Source organism: Podarcis tiliguerta, assembly GCF_965153285.1.
Source record: "Podarcis tiliguerta genome assembly, chromosome: 4".
NCBI classification, from domain to species: Eukaryota; Metazoa; Chordata; class Lepidosauria; order Squamata; family Lacertidae; genus Podarcis; species Podarcis tiliguerta.
The window spans coordinates 31,416,365-31,441,779 of NC_139537.1; the positions used below are offsets into that span (position 1 = coordinate 31,416,365).

Sequence of the window (25,415 nt, forward strand, 5' to 3'; positions counted from 1 at the left end):
AAACCCTTTTAAAGAATAGTGTACAACTATTTTAAGATGTGAGGAAAATTAACATGTGCTTCATTCCTCAGTAAACCTACATGCTTGGCAAAACTTCAAAAACAGGTTGAGGAAAAAAGGCATGTCTGTGCTGGAATAGGGATATCCTTGAAACTTACATGCATCTGAAGTGATGTATCTGACCCTGCTCTTTTACAGAATGGTCATCAGGTTAAGCCTAATGTTGTCTGCTCATAGTCTGGATGCCCACGGACTTACATAATTTAAAAGGTGAGCTCACTTTGGAAGTGCATTCGCCAGGTTTTATTTAGGTATATCATCTTCTCTCCCTTAATAAGTTGAGCAGAAACTGGTTCTGCCAGTTTGCAACAAAAGATTGACTGGAAGCTGGTGACATCATTACTTCCAGAACCAGTTTTTCCAAGGGTTACACACTTGAGGGCCAAACTGCTCCTAATGTTATATGTGTGAATGCAGTTAATGTGTCCTCTTTTACAGTGGTACCTCAGGTTAAGTACTTAATTCGTTCCGGAGGTCTGTTCTTAACCTGAAACTGTTCTTAACCTGAAGCACCACTTTAGCTAATGGGGCCTCCTGCTGCTGCCGCACCGCCAGAGCACAATTTCTGTTCTTATCCTGAAGCAAAATTCTTAACCTGAAGCACTATTTCTGGGTTAGCGGAGTCTGTAACGTGAAGCGTATGTAACCTGAAGCGATGTAACCTGAGGTACCACTGTATTTTTAATAGCAGCTGCTGGGAGGAGCAGGAATGAAACTCTGTTACATCCTTTCCCTCCATTCCCATGGTCCTGGTGTCAGACACAGACACACGTAAGTTACTGTAGGCCCCAGAAGGGAAGCAGCCATTAATACTGGCATTAATAATGACAATTTCCCTCCTGGAGAAAACAGCAGCTTTGAGGTATAGACATTTTTCACAGGGACCATGGCATGGAGAGAGAAGAGAATAAAACTTAAAACTGAAACCCTGCAAAGCACATATTCTGCTTACCAACTCTGGCCCCTCCTCAAGATACCAAGATTTACCCAGTTCTAAAAAGATTCCTCCTGTTACAGGCAGATTGAGGAAGCAATACAAACCCAAGATCTGCTGAGATGAGCCAGGTTAGGAATAGGCAGATCTCCAGCTGAGTCGGGGCCTACATCAGCTGAAATTCCTCATCCTTGCTCAGATGGATGTATGCCAGTTTAAGTCATCCATCCCAACTAAGGGATTAAAGGTAAAGGGACCCCTGGCCATTAGGTCCAGTCGTGACCGACTCTGGGGTTGTGGCACTCATCTCGCTTTACTGGCTGAGGCAGCCGGCGTACAGCTTCTGGCGAACCAAAACAGTGCACGGAAATGTCGTTTACCTTCCCGCCGGAGCGGTACCTATTTATCTACTTGCACTTTGACATGCTTTCGAACTGGTAGGTTGGCAGGAGCAGGGACCGAGCAACGGGAGCTCACCCCGTCACGGGGATTCGAACGGCCGACCTTCTGATTGGCAAGTCCTAGGCTCTGTGGTTTAACCCACAGCGCCACCCGCGTCCCTAACTAAGGGATTAGCGTCCCTAACTAAGGGAAAAGAGCCATTCTGGGAGAGAGGCAGGGGAGACCCAGTGTCTTTTTTCTAGAAAAACAGGTGCCAGTACCCACCATAAAGTTACTGTAACAAGTGCCATACTTTTAAAAAGAGGCGCCAGTACTGTGTACCCTTGAGTACCCCCTGAGGAGAAAAGCACTGGGGAGATCTACAGTAACCCATTGCAAACTCTGTTCAGCTCGGTCACCCACAGGAAGTGACAAAAAAGAAGAAGAAGAGTTTGGATATTATATCCCGCTTTACCACTACCCGAAGGAGTCTCAAAGTGGCTAACATTCTCCTTTCCTTTCCTCCCCCACAACAAACACTCTGTGAGGTGAGTGGGGCTGAGATACTTCAGAGAAGTGTGACTGGCCCAAGGTCACCCAGCAGCTGCGTGTGGAGGAGCGGAGACGCGAACCCGGTTCCCCAGATTATGAGTCTACTGCTCTTAACCACTACACCACACTATTTTAAAGGCTTGTTTTCCCTCTGCTAGGCTCAGGCCACCTCAGCCATCAGTATCCCCTGTCCTTCAGGGGGTAAATTACACAGGCATAATATACCCCAGCATAAATCAGGCTTGCTTCTTGCAGCTCAGATTGCCCTGCCCATTTTACAAATTGCTCAGACTTCACACTGCACTTGAGCCCTAAAAGTGGAATCTTATGAATAAATCTGCATCAGTATCTACTGCTAACCAAAACCCACACATTTTTGCCATCACCTGTTCCAAAACAGAGTGCCTCCGTATCACTGCGACCTGGCAATCTGAACAGATAAAACAAAAACTTTCAGTGATTAGGACTCAAAGACTGTTTTAATAAATTGAGCCTCTCCATCAAATACACTAGCTGTGAGTGGGACAGGCTTTCTCCCTATGCAGACAGTGCTTCTCTCATTGAGGAATAATTATTTCCAAACACTATGCATTCTAATTTATTTATCTACGGTATTTTAAAAGCTTCTATACCACTTCTCAAGGCCAAATTGCCTAACAAATCAGTTTACAAATCAATAAGCATATACAAACGAAGTACTACAAGCATTGAAAGCCAATTATATCCAAAAATAGAATACAAAACTAGCACAGAGCAAGCAGTCCTTTTAATTCAGCATGAAAAGTTGACCTCAAAAGGGCATGATTTAAAAGGGGGGGGTGCTGTTTAAAAGTTGTTAAAGGCCTGCCTAACATCACTCAGAGCAGAATTCCAAAACTGGGAGACCGCCGCAGAAAAGGCAGTGTTCTACGTGCCTGCAAGCCTAATAGTTTTTACAATAGGACTGCCATACACCCGGATTTTCCTGGACATCACCGTGATTTCAAAGGTAGAGATGACATCCTTGGGAATTTCCAAAATGTGGTCCTTTGTCAACAACTTTGGGGTTTCCCTAAGAAAACCTGGGTTTTTTCTTTTTGAAATATGGCAACCCTATTTCACAGGCACCTGAGTAGCATGAGGGTATGAGTAGGTTAATGTGTGTGCATGCAGTCCATAATATAACCTGGTCCCAACCATTTAGGACTTTAATGTCATCACCAGCACTTTGAATTGGGCCCAGAAACACACTGGTAGCCAGTACAATTGGCTACGTATATGTTTAACACGATCTGACCTCCTGGCCCCAGTAGCTAGACAGCTGCATACTGTACCAGTTGTAACTTCTGAACTATCTTCAAATGCAAGCCCATGTAGAAAGCTTCGGAGTAGTCTAGCCTGGCAATCTCTAGCGCATGGATAATTGTGGCAAGGCCCAACGTCTCTTAATAGGTTCACGGAAAACAAACTGAAGCTGATAAGAAGCAACTTCACCCCCCACCATCTGGGGGCTGCACACCCAAGCTGCAAACTGGGTCTTTCAGGGAGAGTGCAATTCCATCAAGGATTGGTTGAACACCTCCATCTAGGGTAATCTGCTTTCCTATTCACAGCATATCTGTTTTAGCTGGTTTAAGCATCAAAGAGTAAGAAGGAAGGCTTCAAGGACAGAGGGCGTGGTGTCATGGAGAACTGTGCTTTTGGCCTTCTTTTCAGATTAAGAACTAGCTCTCCTCCCATTCTTTATTCTTTAAAAGGTTTTGCTCCGTCTTTTTTATCATATGTAATAGCTCCTGACTTCGCGTCACATACTGGAGAACAACAGTTGATACTGCTGTAGGGTGCAATACAGCAAAGCTTTAAGGTCAGAGTAGGAAACATTTTAATGTTCCTTTGAATACTATGACTTTGCACTGTCCTTGACTAGCCAAACTTGCATTCAGTGCAGCCCATGCCTAATCTGGCTGTTTACTCTTCAAATTCAGAATGGTTGTCATATGGAAAGTATGCCTCACACAAAGAGCCAAATTGCTTGCTTGCTTGCTTTCCTACACCAGTGCAAACGGCAGCTTGGAATTTTAGAATAAAGTGGAATTGTTTACGACAGACCATACTAATTCTCTATTGGATATGGGCTATTTTAAAGCTTCAGATAATGTTTCAGTAAGGATGTCTTAAAAATGAGATCAAGTTAGCTTGTGTCATGGGCGCATTTGAAAGCTGTGCAAAATACACAAGGGAGATATGGAGGATTTGCAAAGGGATGAAATGAAAGGGCAGGGCCTTGTTGAACATTCTGAGAACAAAAGGCAAATACATCCAGAAGATTAAAGAGCAAAATGTCAGTGCTGTTCAAGCACAGAGAAATTAAAGGCAAGCAAGTAAGGCACAAATGAAATGAAATTAGGAAGAAGATGTTCTGCAAGTACAAATGAACTGGAAACTGACTGCCCCCCCCCCAAGATCTCTTCTTAATCTGCTGTTTGAACTTCTTGAAAATGTTTCAACATTATGGCAAGGTCCAGAGATCCAAGGCTAGGGATGGGCAAATATGTCAGTTTTGGTTTCTCTCCATTTCTCATTTTTCTTAATATCAGTTAAGTTCCCTTTTTTAAAAAATAAGTCTTCATGAAAATTCACCAGCATTTCAGTGCTAAGTCCTCCTAATAGCATATACACATTTCTGTATTCAATTTGGTCAGATACATGCATTTTTGCAAAACAATTTCTCCTAATATAAACCATCATTGTAGACATTTTAATGCACACTTTACCCTAGAATGTGCATTTTTATGCATATTACCTAACTGGGGAACTGCATTGCAAAATTCTGAAAAGTGTGAATTTCAAAGAACAGTTGGGTTTCAGTTTACATACTGGGGAAACCCAGCCAGATGGGCGGGGTATAAATAAATTTATTACAGTGGTACCTTGGGTTAAGTACTTAATTTGTTCCGGAGGTCTGTACTTAACCTGAAACTGTTCTTAACCTGGAGCACCACTTTAGCTAATGGGGCCTCCCGCTGCTGCCGCGCCGCCGGAGCATGATTTCTGTTCTCATCCTGAAGCAAAGTTCTTAACCTGAAGCAGTATTTCTGGGTTAGCGAAGTCTGTAACCTGAAGCGTATGTAACCTGAAGCGTATGTAACCCGAGGTACCACAGTATTATTGTTATTGTTATTGTTGTTGTTGTTGTTGTTGTTATTCTTATTTCAGAAAGCGTGCTTCAAGGAAGGCGTCCTTTAAGTTGTTTCATTTTCTTCACAACAAAGCATTCAGTATTTTTGGCATTACGTTTCCAGGTTACAAGGTTCAAATTTGCTTTAAATATAAAAATGCAGCTTGTAGCTCCACTCATAGGATGAAATGTTTCCCTCTTACCTACTACAAGCCTTTCCAAATCTGGCAGGTGCGAGAATTGTCTCTTAAATTCCTCATTCCTATATTTGTAAGTGGAGCTTGAGATCTGCAAAAAGAAAAGGTTCAAGAAAAAAAGGGGGTTTTGTGTTTTATTATCATCAAAGCCTTGCAGAAAAACAAGTGTCAGAATTAACGCAAGTGCACAGTGTCCACACCCAGTGAATTAACCATGCACTGTCGCCTTAAGCACAACCCAGTCTCCAGCCTTCCCTTTGATCTGGCAGAAACCCTCCTGAAGTTCTGACGCCCCCTGAATCCCAGCCATGAAGTTGTACATGGAGTCTGCATACCATACCCAAGGTTTAACAGACAACACAAAAGGAAATTACTGTTAATCATCTCATTGTGCAATGTGCACTTATGAAATATAGCAGTCTGAACGTATCATAGATATTAATGCAAAATGCAAAAGCAGCTGTACTCTGCTATTGGAATCCTGGCTGCCTTCCATCTGTAGAAACGTGCACAAGGCTGAGATGCGGATGTGAGATAAAGCCACAGAATGTGGGTGTGAGATAAAGACTCCGCCTATGTGGCTCAGGACATCTCAGACTGTTTCCAAGGTGTGGAAAGGAGCAGTAGAAAGGAGCTGTGCTGTAGCAACTCCCACATTTCCAAGGTAGCGTAAGAAGAGGTCATAGAGGCCTTCCCTGGTAGAAATAGCATGTGCAAGTTAGTACCTCACTTCTGGATGTGGCAGCTCAGCCCCTGGCAGAAAATGACATTCCATGAGGACCTAACTAGCATCCTTCCCTTTCTTGTGCCCTAGCATGGAGAAGCTCTGGCCCAAAGACTAGGCCTCTGGATTTGACCTGCAAGGCACTTCTAGGCAAACTGCACCCAGCTGCCAGTCACGTGGTATCATACGGCATCAGGCACTGAGATCTGCTATTTCCATAAGCACAAAGTGCTAAAGTAAGCAGTAAGGGAACTCATATCTTTAGTCTTGGCACCATGAGACCACAGCACTAAGATAGGAGATAAGCCTCTGCCTAGTTTTTTTAGAAGATGCAAACAAGAAAAAAGGCAGCAGGTACAAAAAGCCTCTACCTCCTCTTTAAAAGGCAACTAGCAAAGACTTTTATCCAATTAAGATAAGCTTCTACTACTGCTTTTTTAATATAAAAGAAAAAGCAGAGGTTTACCTCTTATCTCAGAGATGTGGGACTTTAGAACAAACTTTGGAGATGTGCCTGTGCCTGCTACCATGGCTTTCAACTTTAGAGTCACCTGGCATTATATGATTCATACGACATCCGTAATTAACAGGCGATGGTCCTCACCTTGCTTTCAAGTCTTAAAGTATGGCCCAGTTCTGGATCCACTACTCCAGCTTTACCTTTTACCTAGTTCTTCCCCCACCCCTTCCTTAAGCTAAGCTGTTTCAGAATATTGGTGCAAAATGATGGGCAAGATTCAACTAAATAGTTGTGCTGTTAGAAACCAGGACAGCAAGTCCCACTAGTGCAATAAGGCTTTCCCTCTTCCCTCTTTGGAATGTGTGTGTGTCAGGAGAACATCCAGAACAGCATGTTGGGGACGGGGAAGGGAGAGTCTTCCAAACAGCCAAGCAGAAATACTTGCACTGATGGAGCAATCTTCTAACAGCTACTTTGAATTCCACCCAACATCCTTAATGTAGAAGTGGAGAACCTATGGCCCTCTAGATGATGCTAGACTGAAATTACCATCATCCCTCACCTTAGGAACCTGCTGGCTAGGACTGATGGGAGTTGAGGTTCAATACCTGTAGGGCCACAAATCCCGCCCACCCTGCTTTAATCAATTCAGTCAGAAATCTCACAGAATAAGTGGCAAACACTGGCCAGGTCCTACTAATTTTCTTCTATGTTTAATAATGCAGAGGATTAATATAGATGCTGCATGTATTCTGTTCATTCTTGCAGGTCATCATGTGAGATATACATCATTTTAGAGTTCTTTAAGCTCCCTTTGGAACACCAAAGAGGATTTCTCCACTAGCAAGCTGATTCACCATAATTGCCCCTGGGTAAACAAAAAACTTCTGCAAGCAGGCTTATCACAATACTCAGGCCAAAGCAACACTGCTAAAAATCAGCACTCCAGGGGAGTCTTTTCAAAGCTAAAACTGCACAAACTAAATCTCTTGAGCCTCAGCACTGCTAAATCACACCAGGCCTCGTCTACAAACCGCTTGCAGGTGTATAAATCTATGACTGCTTTCCCATAAACTGAACAAAGACTACCAAAAATGCAATTGTTTCTAAGCAGAAGATACAACGTCTAAGACAAAGAGAAAAGATATATAGCTTAAAATAGTGGAAAAAGCAGTGGAATGTTAAACACGTAAAGCTTTTTATCTTGTGTCTTGTATTCTTCAGCATAATCCACATGCTGCTTTTTTCCAGGCATAATGATATTTTAGTACAAAAGGCATGTTTGTGGTGGAAGGACACTCTGCTTCAATTGGAAATAAAGCTATTAAAGTCAGGAAAACAGCAAAAGAAAGGGTAACTTCTTCATACAGCGCTTAGTTGGGACTATAGCATCCATTCCCACAAGAGGTAGAGATGGCCACCAACTCTGATGCCTTTAAAGGATGAGAAGAATGGCTATGTTCTCTGTCTGCTTTCAGAGGCATTATGACTTTGAATGCCAGTTGCTGTCCACTGTTGACTGGCAGCAGCTCTAGAACCCAGGGCCCTCCATACGTTGTTGGATTGCATTTCCCATCATCCCCGTCCAATGGTCATGCTGTGGCTGATTGAAGCTGGAGCCCAAAAATATCTCCAATGGTTTTGGAGAGTCATTCCTGCTCTAGCAGCTCTGAAACAAGTGTCTTTCACATCATCCGCCACCTAAGATGCTAAGGTTTAAGCTTGTGACCTTCTGGGTGCAAAGCATGTGCTCTATGGTTCTCTCCACGGACAATCTCCTGCATCAAATCTAGTTTGACTCCAATCCTTGAACAAGTGCACACACCCCTCCCTGAGCCCCTTCCAGTGCAGCCATTAAATTGGAAGCTTCCACTACTGGTTCATATTAACCATGGTTTAGTGTTATGTCTGAACAGTAAAGTGTGGTTAATCGTAAATATATGTCACCTTCATAAGCTATTGTTTGAAGCTGGCTTGCTTCTGCTCATTACAGTTAGGACTACCTGTAGATTGTCTGGGTTCAGACATCACCACAAATCAGCATTCAGTTTCCAAACTCCTCCTTGCCACTGTGGTGGTGGACAGAGGCATACTTAGGGTCCCTTGTGCCCTTGGCAAGGAGTTGCATTGACGCCCTCTGCAAAAAAACATCATTTTACCACAAGGGCAGGAGGCTTCTTCCACGTTTTATCTCACCACAACACCTATATGTCCTACACTCCAAAGTCTGATAGGTGATGTGCGTTTGTTTGTTTGTTTGTTTGTGTGTGTGTGTGTGTGTGTGTGTGTCCATGTGGAGGGCAGTTTTGCCAACCCCTAAGTATGCCTCTGCTGGTGGAAGAAGGGGAGAGCATGTGAGGCCAAGGCTCCTTGTGGCTCATCCTCATAATACCAAGCCATGGTTTATTTTTACATGTGAACCTAGCTCACGACTGCTTTATCTCTCTCACATGCTGCAGCTTTCCTATTACCTTTTATTAACGTAAATATTCTACAGGAGCGTGGGCACTCTGCCTTGTTTGCAGGTGTGTTTTACTGCTCTCAGAATCAGCACCTAAACCTAGAGAGCCCTTGCAGAGCTGCTCACTTGCTTACTCTCCTTCCGTCTCTCATTCAAGAAAGAAAGTTTAAGATACTTAACTTTCATAGGTCATGTGGCTCCTTTACCAAATTTAGTACTGTTTCGTCTAGAAAATAAGTGTCGTTAAATGTGCAAAGATATTGCTGATGCACACATATACGCCGCCCTCTTAATATATGCATAGCTGTCATTTTGTGACCACAATATCAAGGTGTGTGAATGAGCCGCCGCAGATCCACCATTTATAAAAAGAGCTTCAACTTCACCTCAGATAAAATGTTTTTTTTGCTGGAGCCAGCTGCACATCCAGATGAGAATCAGCTGAATTGAAACATCTCTATCCTTCAAGCTTTAGAAGAACCAGGCCTGTGTATTCTACTTACATGCATTTTCTGTTCCTCTTCATTTCCCCTGAGCTGCTCTGGAGAGGATAGTCTCCTAAGCAGAGGGCTCTCTTCCAGAGGGCTAATGGCAGATAGAGGCCTGGGCATTAGTGTGATTATGTCCCAGTCTTTGGCTCAGCCCCCCTGTTACTTGTAGAGGCTGAAGGAGAAAGATTTTGAAAAAAAATCAGATTAACTGTGCAGTGTTTGGGCAGGTGAGATTTTTTTGCCTTCAATCAGACCAGGAAAACGTTCCCAGTAGAATCAGATAAAATAATTTTCAGAAACATTTATGCCAGATGACACAACATCAATAATCATTTTTGTTAAGATTCAGATTAACTAAACACAGTAGTAGTTAAGAGAATGCTATTACTTCACACAAGAGAAACAAACCATTCAGGGTCACATTGCATCTTAGAAACCCTGGCTCCAAGTCACTGAATTGTAGACACATTTTAAAAAAAAATGCCCACACAACACACAGTCAGATAGGGGAAGAAGAAAGGATGGGAGGGATTCTACTAAACAGTTAGACTAGTGTTCTCTGCAGTGTTCCCAGCCTCAATGATCAATCTGATAAATCTCCAGAGGCTATCCAGAGCAGAATGCCTGAAAATATATTTGTGGCATAAAGATGTATGGAACCTGGCAACTACAGAAACGATAACCCCACAATATAAAGGTTTACAAAGGTTTAGAAGATCCGGAACATTTTTTAGGAAAAAAAATTAGATAAATCCAGAACAGTACTAATGTGGGGCTTTATCATTTATACCAATACAAATAACCTCCATGACTTTTTGGCATGTCCACTGCAAGAAATATAGACCTCTTAATGTTTCTACTAAAAAGTGTCTCCACGTATCTTCCAATTTTAATGACAAATTAAGAGGATGGGTACATGGCCTCCTTTGTCATTTCTGATGGGGATGTGGGCTTGGGAGAGCACATATTTCTTTCAAACCATGTCCAGTCATGTGATCTGGGTCCAGTAGGTGTTAGAATCTAATCAATGCTTGGAGTGTTAAGACTAGGTATGTTAAGTCAGACCCTGTGCATTAAGGTGTGCTAGATACTGCTAATCTTTTAATTAAGACAAGTGTTGAAAGGTTAATTAAGCTGGGCTTAATTGCCTGGGCTGGTGGGCCATTAATAAAACTACAGAGGAGCAAAGGAACTCTGTGTGAGACATCAAATGGGTGAGGCCCCTCTTCTTCAAGAGATGAAGCCAAGTACTTTAGGTTAGACATTTAGGGTTCAGAGATGTGGTGAGACAAATGAGTTATGTGATCTAGAAGCTAAAGAAAAGCTGCAGGCAGGCCCATCCATGGCAGATGTCTGTTTGAATCCAGGGCTATGCCTATGGGAGAAGCAAGACACTCTTGGAGTGTAATGTTGAGAACCCTTCCGTCATAGGCTCAGGTTGTATGTGTGTGTAAATAAACCATATATCATAAGGATACCAGAGTCTGTGCTACACCTCATTTCCAGAACCAAACACAAACCCTGGGTAAGCACACCTGGAACGTCACACAACTCTGAGATTGGGGTGGCGTGTAACAAAATTTTTAATAGCCTTGAGACTGCTGTGGGAGAAGGTTTAAAAATCTCTTAATAAATAAATCCTTGCCAGTCAATAAATGCTTCATAATAATTTCATCTAGTTTCTTTTTGTCTGTGCAACAGCTCAATATCTTGCTTATCAAGACAGAAATCAACACTCCGTTCTTTTAAGAATTCTCCATCATGCAGAGATCTTGAAGTCTGCATACCAATCCAGTCAGTCAGTTCAATTACAAAGAAGGTAGGATGTCAGCAAAGGACCAGTATGCTCCTGGAATTTTAAAAGGTACATTCACACTTAATTTTTCAATCATGCCCCAAAGCAAATTCACTTGACTAGATTTTTGTTTTCCCCTTCTGGGATTGTCAACACAAACAGGGAATTTGCATGACTGGAACAGTCTTAGGACTGTGGCACACTGTGCTCAAACATACTCAATGGGAGTGAACTCTTCCTTCCCAATGCACAATCCCAGTAACATGGGCAATACACATACACACATCTGTACTGAATTTAAGAAAAAGATGAAACATAGCTGCATGGTATACATTAAGCATAATGTGTAGTTTGACCGTAGGAGTAAACAGCTTATGGGAAATGTAAGATGCTGTTCACAGGATATAGAAGAGGAACGGCAGAAGAGGAATTAGGAACAAGAGTTCATCTTCCCATTCCCCAAGCTCTATGGTACTATACTAAGAAAATATTGCCAAAACAGCAGACTCCCTCTCTCCTTTCTGCCTCTTGGAGCCACTGTGAAGAGATGGGTAGTCTGTTGGCTTGGTGGTGGTAGTGAGAAACCATAACTGTCACTTATAACCATTTCCAGGGGTTGCTGTTATGGGGAGTAGAGGAGGAGTCTAGGTGACTGCTGCTTAGGGATGGGGGATAAATTTGATTCAGTTTGCATTTAAAGTCCCACTTCCTGAAACCCTGTGAGAACTGAAAGGCAGCCATCCTTCAAAATGTGCAAATTTTGAAATACAGTTCTCCAGCCAACCCTTATTTACAAAAGAGCATAAAACTGTCAGAAAAATGAATATGTAAGTGAAAATAACATACAAGAATGCAGTAAAAGTGCACCTGGATGTTCTGTTGTTGTGCCCATCACCTAGGTTTAAAGGTGCCATTTAGCTCCTAGCTTTCAAATCTAACACTGTACCTGACTATACCTGTCAAAGCAATTGCATGTGAAGACCCCCAAAACCACCCACCAAAATAAAGACACAATAGACACAGATTTTAGTTTAAGGTTTTTGGCATTAATTTTGGCCACAACTTTATTGATTACAGCATGTGAGTGCTTGCTTAGGGATTGGTTCCAGACTACCTGAACCTGCACAGTGGCAGGAACAGGACTGACACTGGGCTCCACCATATGTCAGTAAGGGAAAGCATCCTGGGGGAGCGAGAAGCTGGCTTCAATCTCACGGCTCACCCCAGATGCTCCCAGGGGCTCTGGCGTTGCCCTAGCCCCTTGACAGGGTTCGGACAAAGGCAAGGTGAGCCCCTGGATTCCTTTAACGGAATTCCCTAGCAGCGGCAATGGAGGGGCAGGCACAACCAACCACGTCCCCTCCGCAAAACATTGAACCAAATGCCTAACCGCCAACCTTACAAACCTGTGACGATTTGATACACGGTAGGCAAAAACCATGTGGCACCAGCCAATCAGCCAAATGGCAAAATTCCTACCAGGGCCCTGCTCCAAAACAGACAACCCCTAGACAGGCATAGCAAGGCCAAAAGAACCACCCTAAATATAGGGAGAGGAGGACAGCTGATCCGCTGCACACCGCAAGAAAGAGAAGCTTTCCAGCGACGTGAAGCATCTTAAATAGCCCCTCAGCAGCCAGTAGCCATCCCAACCAGCCAAATTTCTGCCCCAGCAACAGAGGGGCAACCAATGGGGTGTTGTGGCCATCCAAACGGTCCCACCCCACAACAGGGAGGCAGCTTACGGTGATCTCACCGCAACACGTGTCCTCCATGATGGAGGACACAACTTCTCTTTGGTAGAAAAGGGAAATACATTTCTGAAGCCTTATACCTTGCTTGAGATATTTTTTTTTCCCCACATATTAGCTGTTTTTTCATATGTTGCTGAGTGGCAAAGAGTACCAGGCCACATATGTATTTTGTATACGGTTCGGTTACTCAAGTAAATCTCAGAAATTATTTCTTCCAGATAAGTAAGGCAATCCTTCAACAGCCCCCAAACCAAAGTATGAATGAACACACAGAGCTTTTCAATAAATCTGCATCCTGCCTTATCTGTATTTTGACTCTTAACCACATTTGTAAATACTTAACAATCACTTCCCTCCTGAGTGGGAAGGTGATAGAAGGCATCTGAAAATAGTGTTTCTAACATGACTCATCTAGGCCTCAATACCCAGTGCTCCACACTGGCAGCACTGGTGTTATGACAGGGCGGCTGATCATACTTCCGCTGTGATCTAATCATGTACAGAATCTCCTTGCTTCCGCCACCCTCGTAATTTGCACCATGATTTTCATAAAGCTTCTCTAAGCTCTGAAGAAATAAGGTTTCTGTGTCTCATAAATTAGGGGTTTTTTTAAGGGGAAAAAGCAAAAATGCTTTAAAATATATATATTTATTGCAAGCCAAAGAAAACAGTTGTTTAAGAAGACTAGAAAATGTTGTTTCCTGTTTTAGAAAGTTCCTTCACTTGATATACAGAAACAATAACCACATGGCACACAACAACTTAAAAAGTTGTGCACTTATATTTTGCAGGGCAATGGGCTGCCTATTCATGCCAAGTACAGACGCTATGGTGAAAATAAAACCAACTCAAATTATGCCAACTGCCTATACTGAAGCAATTATTTTTAACATTTAATTGAGATCATACCCTCAAATGTGCTTAAAAGCAAAAGCAAAACCACAAAGAACCCACATTTAAGATGTTTTTCATCGTTGCCTGGCAGCATAAAACTCTTAAATACTTAGGAGTGGGTGATTTTGTTGTTGACGCTTTTATGTATGAGTATTATCTGAACTGAATCTAAAACAATTGCTTTAGTTTTCTTGGCTTTATTTTCACCATGGTTTATGTACACACACACACACACACACACACAAAATATATTCCGATATATATATATATATATATATATATATATATATATATATGGGATGTGGGTGGCACTGTGGTGTAAACCACAGAGCCTAGGGCTTGCCGATCAGGTTGGCGGTTTGAATCCCCGCGACGGGGTGAGCTCCCGTTGCTCAGTCCCTGCTCCTGCCAACCTAGCAGTTTGAAAGCACGTCAAAGTGCAAGTAGATAAATACGGTAGGTACCGCTCCGGCAGGAAGGTAAACGGCATTTCCGTGCGCTGCTCTGGTTTGCCAGAAGCAGTTTAGTCATGCTGGCCACATGACCCGGAAGTTGTACGCCAGCTCCCTCGGCCAAGAAAGCGAGATGAGCGTCACAACACCAGTCGCCCGCGACTGGACCTAATGGTCAGGGGTCCCTTTACACACACACACGTGTGTGTGTGTGTGTGTGTGTGTGTGTGTGTGTATCTGTCTGGCTGACATCTTGTAGTTTTAGGATAGAAATTAAATCAACACAAGGCACATAACATCCAGAGGTGAGTTCTCGCCAACGTCCTGGTAATTGGCAGAGAGAAACAGATATACTAGAGGGGTCAGAACACACCCAGCAGAAGCCAATGAGCAGCATTTGTGCAAGATTCTCCTGTACCCATGCCATGCTTGCTTATTTGGGGGAGTGACTTCCCCTGGATTATTGAGCCATGTACTGTGAACGTATTCTGAGAAATACATTATTGCCCATTCTTTTGTATTCCCATTAAACCACAGAAATATAAGCCCTCTGCAGCTATTAGTCCTTTATATGCCTAGAGCCATATGAAGTGTTGTTTGCAACTCTTTGACCACTGTCTCCCACAGCATCTGACAAAGAGACACGTCACACAGTGAATTTGGTGAGATTTCCCCAAGTACTGATCCTTAGGTGCAGTTCTATACAGTCAGAGGTGAGTCAGCCCCACCAAACTCAGCGAGACTTGTTTTGAGGAAACATGGATAGAATAAGGCTGTTCCAACAAACTTCACAAAATGCAGTTCCACTTGGGTCATCTTTGTATTTGGTGCTGGAAATCAGGATTCCTCCTTCCTTCTCAAATCACCTATCCTAGATATCCACATGTGGGTGTAATGTTAGCAGGGGGAAAAGGTGTGTCGGTCCAAATTGCGCAGTCAATCCTCATAATGTATGAGAGAACTCAGCTGGCCTTCACACGCTGAATTCTAACAAGTGTTATGTTATATGCAAACATTATAGCTGTTCATGTATAGCCTGCAGGGCAGACACACCCGGTATGCAAGATAGGAGGGTACAGTTTTGCTCTTGCATTGCGCAGAGAAAGAAACCCAAGGGGAAAGGGTTATCCAACCCAAGCCACTGTTTTTCTGCAGGTTTTTGAAATTATGCTTTCCCCACGCCTCCATGGAAACAGCTCCTCTCTAATGTTATCTGTATCAAATGCTATGTACTCAAAGCTAGATAAATTTATTATTCAGGCACAATTCTCTGGGCTTCTTCCAACAATATTGCTTCACTATATCACAAAATAAATTTATATTAAAAATTAATTATCAGTCCTAAAAGAGCTGAGCACATTGATATGCATAATGGCATTCTAGTCAAATTAGATTATGTCTGTCAATTGGTTAGGAGGAGCATTTCAAATGTCTCAATTCAATGAAATAGATTTAGGCCCCAAAAAATCCTGGAAACTATACTTTGTTGAGAGTTCTTTGGAAGCCCTTATGTCCAGCAAGCTACAATTCCCAGATTCTTTTAACAGTCAATACCCAGGGAACTCAGGATATAGCAGCTCTGTGAGAGGAGTAAGGGTCTTCTAGCAACTCTCAGCACCCTTTTTCAGTTTTCAGGATTCTTTAAGAGAAGTTATGACTGTTTAAAGTGGTATAATGCTTTAAATATATGATGAGGCCTTAGTGTGTTCTGTGCCTCCCTTCATCTTCTCCCATAGGGTATTGGTTACTCTTCTCTCAAAGTACACACTGGACTAGAAGACAATGTTACCAAAAAACCCCAACTGAACTAATAGGATGGATGCCTTTCAACTTTCATATAATGCTTGCTAGGAAAAACAAACAGCAGCAGCAGCTAGGCATACAGCACTGTTAAAAAAGTAGTCTGAATAGGGGAGACACACACCAGATATAGCTAATGGTTCAATCCAGTCAGACTCATAACAAGTATCTAATAAGTTTAAAATTATTCTATACTCTTCAAGTTAGTTCTTGCTGAAGTGCTAAAACTGTGTCTATGCCACTTCATTAATAGGTGGAAGCTCAGATTAATTTAGGCTTTCCCACCCACAAACAAAAAGACCCATGCACATAGAAAACTACTCACAGATAAACCCTGACATCTTTTGATTTTTTAAACTAAGTAATCTTGGAAAGTCTGATAGAACCTACCTTGAAAAGAAGAGTATATCCTCTAAGGGCGAATCAGCATCAAATCCACTGGGAGAATATTCCATTGTATGGGGCTGAGGTGTGTGTTGTGGCAAGCATGCCAACGTTTAGAAACATGGTCCAGTGGGTTTAGAGGTACGGTTTTGTTGTTGTTTTCACAGCTCCCTTAACTATATGAACAGGAGTACACTTGGGAAGATCTGTGCTTATCCTAAGATGCCAGATCACTGTTTGGCAGGGTGTTAAAAGTCAACTGTTTTAAACGTTTGAGAGCATGCTGCCAGCAATTATATCATTCACGTGTTTGTTATGAATCAGGATGCAAGAACAGGTCGCAGTCAGCTGTGAATAACCCTGCCAGGTGTTACTGAGACACCTAATTAGCACAGCAAAACATGACAGAAAATGACAGTGCACTACAATTACAGTGGGTTACAGTGCTTAATGTGTTAAGTGAGGTATGTTGCCACCTGATCTGGCTCATGCGCCTCCTATAGCAGCCTTCCCCAACATGATGGCTCTACAGATGTTTTGGACTACCATACTATGCTTAATTTTGTGAAATGACTGGGCATCATGAACCAACCATACCCAATGCAAGGAGAGCTACTCTGCTTCACTTTTCAAAATTATTATTTTTTTTAAAAAGGAGAAACAATAGACTTGTCACAGAACTCTTTGTCTCCCACTGTGAAAGCCAGATTTGCAAAATCCACAAGTTACTAACCCACCTTTCATAGAATCATAGTGTTGGAAGGGATCCAGAGGGCCATCTTGTCCAGGCATAGGCAAACTCGGCCCTCCAGATGTTTTGGGACTACAACTCCCATCATCACTAGCTAACAGGACCAGTGGTCAGGGATGATGGGAGTTGTAGTCCCAAAACATCTAGAGGGCCGAGTTTGCCTATGCCTGATCTAGTCCAACCCCCTACAATACAGGGATCTCAGCTAATGCATCCATGATGGATGCTCTCATTTAACTGTTTTATAAATATTTTAATACTAGAAAATTTGTGGCCTCTATTGCATACAAGCATTTAAATGCATTTTAAGGCATTGTTATCGCACCCTTCTAGTGTAAATGCACTACACAGGGTGGCTTATAAGATATAAACATTACAATCACTCATTAAAAACAGAGAAACATTACAAAAGAGTCAGGCTCAACAGCTGATCATCATGAAAGCCACCAAAGGAAAAGTGGACTTTTGGACCTGCAAGCACATCCTTCAACCTTTATTGCCATAAATGTTTTCTGTTTTTATCAATGATAAACCTTTTCAAGATTTTGCAAGGAATTTTGGTATTTGATATTTTTGCTAAAATAATATTATGGAAATCTACACTGATTCTCTCTAAGTAACATTAGTGAATTTACAAGCAAAGTTTCCCAGCAACATCTAGTCGAAACCAACAGCCCTGGGGGGAAATCTGTGAGAATCCAGGCTCTCTTCTTTCTTGGGTTTAACCACAATAAAAAAAAAGGTCTCTAGAGGTGCAATTACAACTTCATGGAAATATCCACAGCCCAACAACTAAGGCTTAATTAACAATTGTGTCCTACCTTTCTACATCATTAAACAGATTAGCCGAAAACAACATTCCCTGCAGAAATCTGTTTCCTGCTAGTTGGCCTCAAGAATCACTATTGGCAAGCATACAGAAATGAAACTTAAATCTCAGTTCCTTGTTCTAAATTTGCATGTTTACCACCCTTTAGGGCATTTTTTGAAAAAGAAAAAGGAATAGAATAGTTGATGTGGTCTCTCTGATGTGTGTCAACCCAAAACACTTTTAATTAGAATGAAATCACACCAACTATAAAATCCTATGCTTATTTACTCTGAAGCCAATCTTAGTAGTTCTTTTCAAGCACTGTACTTGCATGCGATAATAAACATGTGTAGAGGAGCCACATTCACAAGTCTGCCCACTCAGTGGCCCCACCCCTGTTATGGCCCTGCCCTCTATTGTCTTCTTACTAGTCCTGTCCCCACGTGTTTGAAGGTCTGAAGTAAGGAGCTACAATATGAATGTAGACTCCCATGATTCGGAACCCTGCATGATCACCCTTCTAAGGCTGCATTCACATAGCAGTCTAATTCATTTTCACAATGTTTCCCTGTCAATTTCCACATTATGTTTGAGCTCTCTCATGATGTAAAACCCACTTCCAGAACTACAGTGGAATATAATGCAAGTTTACCACTCATTTCCATATTACTTGCAAACAGTTCTCCCCCCCCCCATAAGTAAATAACATAGAAATTAGCACTAAACTTGCACTATATTCCACTATAGGTCCAGAAGAGACTTCCATGTCGTGTGAACGCTCAGATATAATGTGGAACTTAACAGTTAGGGAGAAGTTGTGAAAACAGAATAAACCACCATGTGATTGCAGCCCCAATTGCACAGGGAAGCTGGGCACTTGCAGCAGGCCCTCTACTTCAGACTTTCCCCCACAGCATGTGGTTGGTGAATAGGCAGGGCCAATGAAGACACAATAGCAGGGGTGGGGCATGGTCTCATTCTCCCATCACACAATTGTAAGACTATCAGGGAAGAACAACTCAGAAAAGGCTGATGTGTTCAGCAGGCCTCATAAGTATGTTTAGGATTGCCGCCACAGTTTGATGCCTAATGTTCAGAGCTTCAAGGCTCCACCAGAAATTCACAGAAGAAAGAAAGAATGGTTTTGCTAAACTCTAGTATAATGGATTTAACATCCGGGGAGCAAAATTTGACGTTTCCTCTACTAGCCATTTATTTAAATATTTATTTATTAAATTTATATACCACCCTTCATCTATAGATCTCAGGTGAGGAGATTCCAGCTGAAGGAATGCTGTGTGATGCTGAGGATCTAGCACGCGACGAAAGATCTCAGCTCAGCAGCTGATTCACTTCATCAGCTCGGGTATTTAACTTCTGACTCAAATTTCCTATGCCAAGAGTATGATTAATAATTTAAAATTGTAATCAAGGATGGCTCAGATAATGCTTCCAGCCTGGAGCAGGTGAGCAAGTAGAACTGCCCAAGTGATCGGACTCCCCTGTTTCACAGTTTACAGGTAGAATGGATTTTAATACAGAGAGATTTTTAGCCTGTAGACTTAAGCCACTTAGAAATTATGACTTCTTAGGCCAAACTAAACATGACACCATTCACAAAATTAGCAGTTGGGTGAATAGCTTTTAAGTATAAACATCAGGTACAGTGACCAATCCAGTCTGGGATCCAGGAACATCTGGGATCCAGGAACTTTAACCTTTGCCCCCTGTGCTTTTAAGCAGATCACTTCCACCTGCTGTTTGTACTAGAAGTTTTTATTGGTGTGAATAGAATCGTTCCTTTCCCGTGTGCCTCCCCAATCCCAAATTAAGGATGCACTAAGAGAAAAGGGTTAAAGCCCCCTTCCTCCCCCTGCATAGCTTAGTCAATACAGCATGAGACTCTAATCTCAAGGTTGTGGGTTTGAGCCCCACATTGGGTAAAAGATCCCTACATCTGGGTCCCTTCCAAATCCCAGATCTACAGTTCTATGATTCCCCTCACCAGATTCGCAGTCTGGGTCAGTGACCCCACTTCCCTGGCTTTGTACACCTACCCCAATCACACAGTTGTTAAACTTTGTAGTTTTGTTTCTTAATCAGCAGCAACTGCAACTGCTGAATAATAATAAAGTCCAGTGGCACAGCACTGGAGTGTACTTATTTATTTATAAAAGTATTTTTATACCCCATATCATAAAATATCATGGTGTATCATGATAAAACGTAAAATACCTTGAAAAAACAATACAAATAATTATTAAAGTGATTAGTTAATCCAACAGCCGCAAAGGCCTGTCAGCATAAAAAGGTATTCAAGAGAGGCCTTATGAAACTTCCATATTCTTAAGAACATAAGAAGAGTTCAGCATCCTGTTCCCACAGTGGCCAACAAGATGCCCATGGGAAGCTCACAAGCAGAATCAGAGTATTCTCCCCTCCAGCAAGTGGAGTTCAGAAGCATTACTGTATCCAGCTATGGATCCAAAGCACAGCCATCAGGGCTATAAGCTATTGATAGCTTCATCTCCCATGAATTTGTCTAATGCTCTTTGGTAGTCATCACTGCCTCCCGTGGGAGCAAGTTCCCTAGTTTGGCTATGCGCTGTGTGAAGAAGTACTTTCTTTTATCTGTCTTGAACCTTCCACCATTCAGCTTCAATAGATGTCCACAAGTTCTAGTGTTAAGAGGGAGAAAAACTTTTCTCTAGCCGCTTCCTCCACGCCACGCATATTTGTATAAACTTCTACCATGTCACCTGTTATTTACCTTTCCTCTAGAGTTTGGAGAGTTTGGATTTGATATCCCGCTTTGTCACTACCTGAAGGAATCTCAAAGCGGCTAACAATCTCCTTTCCCTTCCTCCCCCACAACAAACACTCTGTGAGGTGAGTGAGGCTGAGAGACTTCAAAGAAGTGTGACTAGCCCAAGGTCACCCAGCAGCTGCATGTGCAGGAGCGGGGAAGCGAACCCAGTTCACCAGATTACGAGTCCACTGCTCTTAACCACTACACCACACTGGCTCTAAACTAATGAGTCTCAAACACTTCAACTTTGCCTCATAGGAGTATTGCTCCATCCTGCTGATCATTTCAGGATTCCCTTTTCTGAACCTTCTCCAGCTTTACAATACCCGTTTTCAGGAGAGGCAACCAGAACTGTACACAGTATTCCATATGCGGTTGCACCATAGATTTGTGTAACACAGCATTATAATATCGACACTTTTATCTTCAAGTCCTTTCCTAACGATCCCTAGCATGAAATTTGCCATTTCACAGCTGCTGCACACTGGAGTGACATCTTCATTGAGCTATTTAATGTGGCCACAAGGTGCTGTTTCTAGTAAGGCACAGCCAGTACCATGAGCATATATGCAAAATGGAAGATTTTTTTGTGTCCCAATATGCAACCATTTACACTTGTGTATGCCGAATTGCATGTGCCATTTTACTGCCCATTCCCTCAATTTAGAGAGGCCGTTGAGAGCCCTTTGCAGTCTCTTTTTGTTTTAATGACCCTGAACAATTTAGTACCATCAGCAAACTTGGCCTCCTGACTGCTCACCACTAACTCTAGATTGTTAATGTACAAGATAAATCAGTAAGCAAGCCCTGCAAGCTTACAGTGCTGCTGTCGATGACTCAGTATGAAATACATTAGTGAGGTCACTTCTCTTCAAGTCAACATACACACAGTGATCATTACAATCTCCCCAAGCTGAAAGAAGGGATTGGCATATTCAAACTGTTACAGAATGCAGGTTGTCTTGGAATACAGATCACTCATACATAACAGAGAGAACCCATGGAATTACCCAAAAGCTCCAGTCAGTATTCCAGTTGTATGGAGGGGAGGCTTGAATTTTCTCTGTACACACACTAAGGTTTTCCTCCGAGTCCACCAGCAGCTGACTGATAAGGCCATGATCCACTTCTTGAAGTGCCTGTGAACAAGGAATAAAAGTGTGCAGCTTAATAAACTGGAGGAAAATACAGCATTTCTAGCTAAACCTTTAAGGCCGTGGATAAGCCATGAGGAACAAGGAAGGAACATTTCCAATCTACTTTGGTCTAATTAGGTCATAGCATTTCAAAATCTTTGATTAGTTCATTGCATGCACATTATGCCTTTCATTTGTTGCACACAGGCTTCACATCTTTAGTTAAGGTTCCACTAATTCAACCAAACTCCTATATGATATATCTGGAGGGAAAGTTATTTCTACCCATCCTCTCTTTCCATTCCAGACAGCATGTTCATTGTCAACTGTAAATGCTGCTCATAGTGTTGCTGTAAGACAGCCCTGGACATCCACTTTATTTCCCCTTTGCCGACACATGCTGCAGAATCCTAAAGGTGTTTGAGAAGATTGTACCACTTCAGACTACAGGTGGGGTGGTGGTGCCCTGGGTGAATGCTCTGTGTCTTAACTACTTGCAAGGAGAAAACAAACAAGATGGTTCAGTAATTTCCTTCCTGCAAGCAGAGATTTGCTTGTGTGAGGATGTATTTTTAAAAAATGATTCCCTACCTACAGTCTGAAGTGATACAAACTTTAGCCCATACTACAGCCTGTGTAGATCAGACTATAATCGGCACAGCACTAAGAAATACTACCTTTATTTTATTAACTTTTTATGTGGGGCAAGTGTTTGACTCCCCCATTCCCAGAAGGTATGTGCTTTCTCACTTTGCTACTGCAGAGCAGGATCACTCAGCTGACCACAGAAGGTTTTAAGTTCTTCTTAAAAACCAGCAAAGCTAACCATCTAACATCAATATCCACCATTTTGAGATTATTTAGCTTTGGAGTCTGGGAGTTTAATTCTCTGGAGCAATGAAGCTTTTCAGCCCAATGGCCACATTCCCTTCTAAGCAAGTGGTGGGTGGGGCCAGAAACAAAAGTGGGCGGAGCAACAAAACTTGCTTTTATTTTTGTGAAGTAGTTTGGTTTGTACATGCACTCATATCCCTCTGTCCTCCATCCAAATGAACAAAAAGCATTATCAAAAGTCAAGGGTGTATTCTAACCACACAGAAACATTCGAGGAGGATGTGAAGCAGGTCACACACACCCCCCATGCCTGTTTATTTTAATTTTCTTGCATGTGCTACAGAGGAAAAAATATATGGAACAACTAAGCCATAATTCAGTGTTTCTTTAAAAATGAAAACTGCAGCACAATACCCTTTATATGTAAATAGCATAAAATAAATTTGACACTGAAAAGGAACACACAGAATTATCACCACAGGACCAATATACAGTGATACCTCAGGTTAAGAACTTAATTCGTTCTGGAGGTCCATTCTCAACCTGAAACTGTTCTTAACATGAAGCACCACTTTAGCTAATGGGGCCTCCCGCTGCCTCCACACGATTTCTGTTCTCATCCTGAAGCAAAGTTCTTAACCCGAGGTACTATTTCTGGGTTAGTGGAGTCTGTAACCTGAAGCGTCTGTAACCTAAAGCATCTGTAACCCGAGGTACCACTGTATAGGTAAAGCATGCTGGTCCACATCATGCCTCAAGACTCTTGACCAAAGACTGCCAAAATAGCTTAGTCAGCAGAGCATGAGACTCAATCTCAGGCTTGTGGGTTCAAACCCAACTCTGTGATTCTATGAGTAAACAGTGGAGTTGATAGGAACAAAGATATCTGCGGGAAAGTATACGAAGATCCCAAGGGTGGACAAGAGAAACAATGCTCTTTAGAAAATCAGCTTTCACCCAGCTTAAAATAGGATTCTTAATGTATTATACAGTCAAACCTTGGTTCCAGAATGGCTTAGTTGCCAAACAAATTGGCTCCTGAATGCCGCAAACCCGGAAGTAAGTGTTCCGCAGGAAGCTCCTGCAGCCAATCGGAAGCCATGTCTTGGTTTTCGAATGGTTTTGGGAGTTGAATGAACTCCCAGAATGTATTAAGTTTGAAAACCAAAGTACCACTGTATCTAGAAACGTATTCTAATGCACCAACATTAAAACTATACAATTTCAACAGTATTTGCGAAAGGACAACCACATGGTAACAGCCGACAAATGTTTACTTTTAAACTTCTTTTGTAAATGAAGTTTACAAAATATAATAATGGCAGTGAAAGGTTTCATTTTAAATTCATTTGTAAATGTTTTCTGTGGAAGCATCCTCAGAACACTCCAGAGATGAGGGGGGTGCGGGTGGTCAAAAAATAAAGGACAAAGCATAGCCCTATCAGGTATTGAGTTTCTTAGCCCTCCTTTACAGGCTGGCTTACAACACACACAGTTTACACAATCAAAACGTCTTAAGAACTAGCATTTTAAAACAGGTTTATGTGCATATTAGGATTGCTCCTCCCTCTATTCCCCTCCAGGACTCCAGCACCATTTAACAGCTGTGTGACAGGCAGAAGTTCAACAAGTGAAGTTCTTCCTATTACTGGATCTGCATGGCAGGAAATTTGAACCCTTTTGCTTAAAGATACAGAATTCCTGCCAAGGAAAAAAATTGTTGGGCAGGAAAGAAAAACCCCGTGACCCATAGCCGGGTGTTAAGGGGAGTAGCAAGCGGCAAATTTTCCCTTCAAAAGGGGAAACTTTTAGACCTCAAACGTCTACCTACTTTATCAGCAACGACTACCGACAGTTTGCAAGAGAACCAAAAAGAAGCACCTGGCAGGAGAGGACTCTGAATACAGGGACGCTATTTGAAACCTCCAAGTCCGCAGCCATCCACTAATAGGCTGAAGAGCCTATTTAATTTTGCTTTTGCAAAATGGGGTGGGGGAGCAGAGGAAGCACAATGGCAAAGTCAACGGGCAAAGATCGCAACGCTTACCATGGAGAGAAGAAAGAAGATGCAACCTGCAAGCGGGTTGTCTCAAAAATTAGCACCATAGGGCTGCCTGCAACGCCTCTCTCCCCAGCAATTTAAAGGGCCAGCAGCATTAAGCAAAATACACAGAGAGAGCGCGGAAAATGAGTTTCTCTCGCCTACGGCTATGAGAAGTGCCGGCTCCTTTCGAAGGAGGCGATTTGTCCGACCATTGACGCTTTGGCCGAGCTGCCCTGTGCTGTGGAGACGTTTACACTGGAAGGTTTTTGCGAGGGAATTTTAAAAGTTGCATCTACTGAGTGTGCGATATTTTTTATTATTTAGGACAAAAATAAGAACCAGGATGGCTGGGAATAAAAGGTTTGTTTTTCAAAGGGGGGTGGGGTTAAGACCCAACCATATGTACAAACGAATATCATCTTTCTCTCACTCTCTTATGTACAGTGTACACATTGAAAGATGGTGTTGTCGAGGCATTTTCATGAGCGGAGTATTCTCTCAAGTCTGGCAATACCTCCCTCACATGGGCGCAGC

General features: G+C 42.3%; 1 protein-coding gene across 4 annotated transcripts in view; it reads right to left on the reverse strand.

Moving 5' to 3' along the window:
• GRAMD1C (GRAM domain containing 1C) overlaps positions 1-24,981 on the reverse strand; it is a 61,430-nt gene extending 36,449 nt beyond the window's left edge. The window contains exons 1-3 of one of the 4 annotated variants that reach the window (XM_083437132.1): positions 24,885-24,981; positions 21,878-22,006; positions 5,288-5,372 (exon numbers count right to left, since the gene is read on the reverse strand). In XM_083437132.1, coding sequence (XP_083293258.1) covers positions 5,288-5,372; positions 21,878-22,006; positions 24,885-24,887 — 217 coding nt within the window. In that variant the 5' untranslated portion in view covers positions 24,888-24,981. Of the gene's footprint in view, positions 1-5,287; positions 5,373-9,429; positions 9,590-16,502; positions 16,722-21,877; positions 22,007-24,718; positions 24,794-24,884 lie in introns of those variants that run through there. The other 3 variants (XM_083437131.1, XM_083437134.1, XM_083437133.1) reach the window with 3 other exon arrangements.
• Positions 24,982-25,415: the final 434 nt, after the last annotated feature.